Source organism: Rana temporaria, chromosome 2 (assembly GCF_905171775.1).
Source record: "Rana temporaria chromosome 2, aRanTem1.1, whole genome shotgun sequence".
In the NCBI taxonomy this organism is placed as follows: Eukaryota; Metazoa; Chordata; class Amphibia; order Anura; family Ranidae; genus Rana; species Rana temporaria.
The window spans coordinates 443,537,402-443,543,461 of record NC_053490.1 but is presented as its reverse complement, the minus strand read 5'-3'; the positions used below and the strand labels follow the sequence as shown (position 1 = coordinate 443,543,461).

Here is a 6,060-nt window from a genome sequence, read left to right as displayed (position 1 = left end):
CTTGTACACACGGTCGGAACCAAACCGATGTGACTGGTCCATCGGACCGTGTTCATCGTTTCACCTCTGAAGTGGCCGTACGGCCTGATATGTGTACACACCGTCAGTCCAAAATCAGATCGGGTCAGAACGCGGTGACGTCAAACACACGACGTGCTGAATAAAATTAAGTTCAATGCTTCCAAGCATGCGTCGACTTGATTCTGAGCATGCGCTGGTTTTGAACCGATGCTTTTCTGTACTAACCATCGGTTTGGTCCGATCGGGCAGCGGTCCATCGGTTCGGTTTTGAAGAATGTTTTAAAATTTAGGACCGAAGGAAAACAGAACGATGGCCTATACACACGATCGGTTTGGTACTATGAAACTGAACTTCGGTTCATTCTCATCGGTTTGGTCCGACCGTGTGTACGGGGCCTTAGAGGTATGGGTTCAGCCTGACATCTTATTTGTGAAAAAAGGAATTTGCTAGCAGCAACTTCCAGGCACACATACTGTATATTGTTAAATATCTAAGCAACGATAAGACAGACGTAACATAATTACATATTGCAACTGATAAATGAAACACAGTAAGAGAACCTTTAGAATCACAAAGGACATGCATACAGCCATCATGCATTATGGCTGTGTCCCCACTCAGGCTCCATTAATACTGCAATCATATTAACAAATCATGATATGCTGAGATATTATGAGTGGGAAACTGACAGCAGCTTTTCTACTGAAAACCTTGCTTACCATATCAAATGATATTGCCACATACAAGACGGCCTTCTCTAAATCAACAACAATCTGGCAAAGGGCAACTGACTAAAATATCAACTAAAAACGTTATTTCACAACCTGGTTCAATTTTAAGTGTGCGTTATGAACCTATTGGAGGATGTTGATCTTTGTAAAATAAATTATTTTCCTCCCGAGAAGGACAATTTCAATTCCATGCTCGATAATGTCATTCTAGTTCTGTTTTTTTTTATATAAAAATAATGGGCACAAATGAACCCTTTCTTTAAAATAACCTGAAACACTTTTGACATTTTTTCAGAGTGACTTGATCAGCGCGAATCAGAACCTTAAGTGACATCACATAAGAACCAAACTCCTTAATCCCCAATACCCTGATGACTTTGGCTCGTACAAAGCTTCCTTTGCACCGACTCTAACTTCTAACCAAGGCGGTAACCAGATTCATGTGTCAGTTACACAGCCAACCATAGACGATTTACTGGCATGCTTACAAAATAGGCACATGATGATTCTATAAATGTGAGTGCTCATGAGAGTTTAGTTTGCAGATGTCCTGTATTGGTAGCGTATATTAACTTTACATCAAACAGCCCATTTCATGCCAGGGTGCCATTGAACAGCCCTTCATGGCAATCACAGTGGGATAATACAGAGATACAGCTGCATGCTGAACAAAAGTATACAAAACATTTTTCATCATGATTAGTAAAATGGTGGTAGATGGCATGTATCCCCTGATAAGGTCAACAGAAACATATTTTTTATAAATTCCTTGGCCGATAAAGGATAGGATATCAGTCTAAGAAGACAAGATGATTTATCCACCACTCCAGCAGCAGAGTTCATTGGTGCACAAACACAGAAGACCATTTCTTTTCTTTCCTGCTTAAAAGAACCACATATGTGTCAGATATGCATTTTGTTTTACTTAGGCAGGACATCTATCTTTTTATTTCGATTGATATTATGTTTTTTTCATAAAATAAGATAGAAAGGTGGGACTCTTCCCCAAAAGGTTTGCGTTTCATTGCTGCTGGACACAGTTGAAGGCCCTGTAGAGCACCTCTGGATGTTGATTCTACTTTTCCATAGTCTCCAGTAAAATGTGGAAGTTTTTTTTACTTGTTTTCAATTAGAGTTTGCACCTTATGTACAAGTTCCCGGGCTATTCTCAGGATTAGCTGTGCATCATGATGTTCAGCCATTTCTACAAAAAGATAAAAAGAAACACTTTCATTAATTTAATCTATGAATGCTAAAAGAATAACGTTTTTTGTTTACCAAATGTTACATGACAATATATGCAATACAGAAAATTGTACAAGGGCACCTTAAGACCCGGCTCAGCCGCCTGATGAGTCACGTCCCATTGAATGCAATGGAACCGTTCTAATAGGAGCGACGCAAGTCGCTCCGACTTCAAAAAAGGTTCCTGTATGACTTCGGGGGCGGCTCGGGGCGACCTGCATTGACTTCTATACAGAAGTCGTTTTGCAAATCGCCTCTGAAGTCGTCCTCATGACGACTTGCAGAGTCGCCCCCGAAGTCGTGCCGCTGCAGTGTGAACCGACTCTAAGCCTATCAGATTTGGGTGCACCAGCCTTTTCGCTACAGTGGTTGTAAAGGCTCAAGGTTTTTTACCTTCATACATTCTATGCATGAAGGTAAAAAATCCATAGTGGAGAAGGATCTGAGGGTTTTGGTAGATCATAAGCTCAATAATAGCATGCAATGTCAAGCTGCGGTTTCCAAAGCGAGCAAAGTCCTTTCTTGTATTAAGAGAGGTATGGACTCCAGAGAGAGAGATATCATTTTGCCCCTGTCCAAATCATTAGTAAGACCTCATCTGGAATATGCAGTTCAGTTTTGGGCTCCAGTTCACAAAAAGGATATCAGGGAACTGGAGAAAGTGCAGAGAAGGGCAACCAAACTGATAAGAGGCATGGAGGAGCTCAGCTATGAGGAAAGATTAGAGGAACTGAATTTAATCACTCTTGAGAAGAGGAGATTAAGAGGGGATATGATAAACATGTACAAATACATAAGGGATCCATATAGTGAACTTTTTGTTGAGTTATTCACTTTACGGTCAACACAGAGGACAAGGGGGCACTCTTTGGGGCAGATCCACAAAAGAATTACGCCGGCGTATCTATTGATACGCCGCGTAATTTAAAATTTCCTGCGTCGTATCTTTGTTTTGTATCTAGTGAGGCATGGACACAGTGAGGCAAAGTGAGGCACAGTGAGGCATGGACACAGTGAGGTAAAGTGAGGCACAGTGAGGCATGCACATGGAAACCCTAGGCTTATACTCGAGTCAATATGTGGTAAAATTAGGTGCCTCGGCTTATATTCGGGTCAGCTTATACTCGAGTATATACGGTACTTGCATACTTACCGTTAAAAAATTTGATAATATCTGTAAAATCCATATTGTTGTCCCGCACAATTTCTCTATAAACTTGTACCAAAGCTAAAGCAATGAAAAGCACAAAATGCTCAGAGGAGATGTGCCTTGCTGCCCATATAACTTCCCATACAGCAAATACATCTTCGTATAACAGTTCTGTGGAACAGAAAGAGAACAGAAAGGGTATGAATTTTCATGAGGAAGTAATGTAATAAAAATACATTTTAACTACTTCCCGACCTCCTCATGTACATTTATGTCGGCAGAATGGCACGGACAGGCCTGTACGTGCCTGCCTAGACGTGGGTGGGGGGTCCGATCGGGACCCCCCCGGGTACATGCGGAGGTCGGGTCCGCTCGGGGAGCGATCCGGGACGACGGCGCGGCTATTTGTTTATAGCTGCTCCGTCGTGATCGCTCCCCGGAGCTGAAGAACGGGGAGAGCCGTATGTAAACACGGCTTCCCCGTGCTTCACTGTGGCGGCGCATCGATCGAGTGATCCCTTTGATAAGGGAAGACTCGATCGATGGTGTCAGTCCTACAGCCACACCCCCCTACACTAGTAAACACATACACAGTGATCCCTAAATGTTACAGCGCCCCCTGTGTTTAACTCCCAAACTGCAACTGTCATTTTCACAATAAAGAATGCAATTTAAATGCATTTTTTGCTGTGAAAATGACAATTGTCCCAAAAATGTGTCAAAATTGTCCGAAGTGTCCGCCATAATGTCGCAGTCACGAAAAAAATCGCTGATCGCCGCCATTACTAGTAAAAAAAATAAAAAAAATAAAAATGCAAAAAAACTATCCCCTATTTTGTAAACGCTATAAATTTTGCCCAAACCAACCGATAAACGATTATTGCGATTTTTTTTACCAAAAATAGGTAGAAGAATACGTATCGGCCTAAACTGAGGAAAAAAATTTTTTTAGATATGTTTTTGGGGGATATTTATTACAGCAAAAAGTAAAAAATATTGCATTTTTTTTAAAATTGTCGCTCTATTTTTGTTTATAGCGCAAAAAATAAAAACCGCAGAGGTGATCAAAGACCACCAAAAGAAAGCTCTATTTGTGGGGAAAAAAGGACGGCAATTTTGTTTGGGAGCCACGTCGCACGACCACGCAATTGTCTGTTAAAGCGACGCAGTCCCGAACTGTAAAAACCCCTTGGGTCTTTAGCCAGCATATTGGTCCGGGGCTTAAGTGGTTAAAGAAAGGATTTCTAAAGCTAAACACGTTCCTCTTGTGGTAGAAATTCTGGGAAAAATAGGGAACTGATGGTGTTTCGCCCAAAAAAATTCAGCAATGCATTGTCTTCTGTGATTTACCAGTAAAAGATACAAGTGAGTGATACACTAATAGATCTCCAAATGTTCTTATGAAGATTCATATGAAAATTCTGATTGTACATTCAATGACTTGGTGAATGTAACTTAAAAGTACGTCAAAGTTTTGTTTAACATTTGATTTTTTTTAAAAATGGACTTTCCCAAATGTAAACCACATTCACTGTTAGAAAAGAGTTCTTCAGCAAAAAAATTAATATCAAAATTTGACCCCTTGAACAAACATTCTGTATACAAATTTTTTCTAATAAAATGCTTTCCTCTTCACCTGAAGGCTGCCCCATTTCAAACTCGCTAGATACATGTCAAATAAAATCTTCAGCTGCATTGGTGACAGACCCAGTCCGTTATAGCATCGGGGAAAGGGGAAACTCATAACAGCATTGTTTCATTTATCTCTTTCCTGGATAAGGTATTTATGAGCATGCACTATGAAAGCGCTATTGAACCATGTGACCGGGGGTACTCGACACTTGGACACCTGTATTATATCTTGGAAATGTAAAAGACAACATTTCACACAGTTACTTTTTTTGCTTTGCCCAAAAAAGCTTCTCAGTTCACATCTTCTAAAATAAGAAAAAAAATAAAAACACATTTTAGCATATGGGCACCAGTAAGTGGAGGGGGCTCAATTAGGGCTGCTTGCTAAGCAGATGCACGGCCTGCTCAATTTTTAATTGGAAGTTTTGGAGTAGAAAAAAAGTCTGCCACTTTGCTTTTTTAATAGCTGCTTAAAGGGGTTGTAAAGGTACAATTTTTTTTCCTAAATAGCTTCCTTTACCTTAGTACAGTCCTCCTTCACTTACCTCATCCTTCGATTTTGCATTTAAATGTCCTTATTTCTTCTGAGAAATCCTCACTTCCTGTTGTTCTGTCTGTAACTCCACACAGTAATGCAAGGTTTCTCCCTGGTGTGGAGTGTCATGTTCGCCCCCTCCCTTGGACTACAGGAGAGTCAGGACGCCCACTAATATACAGCTCCTTTCTCTATCTGCAACGTAGAGAGCGTCTTGACTCTCCTGTAGTCCAAGGGAGGGGGCATCTTAGTTATCAGGAACAGCGATGTCTTTTTTCCACCTCCCTAGGGAACACTTAACCCCTTGATTGCCCCCTAGTGTTAACCCCTTCCCTGCCAGAGACCTTTATACAGTAATAAGTGGCTATTTTTAGCTCTGATCGCTGTATAAATGTCAATGGTCCCAAAAAAGTGTCAAAAGTGTCCGATCTGTCCGCCGCAATGTGGCAGTCCAGCTAAAAATCACTGATCACCACGATTACTAGTAAAAAAAAAAAAATTTATAATAAAAATGCCATAATCTATCCCCTATTTTGTAGACGCTATAACTTTTGAGCAAACAAATTGCAATTTTTTTTTTACCAAAAATATGTAGAAGAATACATATTGGCCTAAACTGATGAAGACATTCGTTTTTATTTTTTATTTTTGTTTTGAAAAAAGTAAAAAATATTGTAATTTTTTCTGAATTGTCGTTTTTTTTCTATTTATAGCGCAAAACATAAAGGGGTGATCAAATACCACC

General features: G+C 40.2%; 1 protein-coding gene across 2 annotated transcripts in view; it reads right to left on the bottom strand.

Moving 5' to 3' along the window:
- Positions 1–979: 979 nt before the first annotated feature.
- Positions 980–6,060, bottom strand: part of SGSM2 (small G protein signaling modulator 2) — a 436,818-nt gene continuing 431,737 nt past the window's right edge. For both annotated transcript variants that reach the window (XM_040338437.1, XM_040338439.1), the window contains 2 exons: positions 3,152–3,319; positions 980–1,957 (listed from right to left, as the gene is read on the bottom strand). In XM_040338437.1, coding sequence (XP_040194371.1) covers positions 1,869–1,957; positions 3,152–3,319 — 257 coding nt within the window. In that variant the 3' untranslated portion in view covers positions 980–1,868. The remainder of the gene's footprint in view (positions 1,958–3,151; positions 3,320–6,060) is intronic.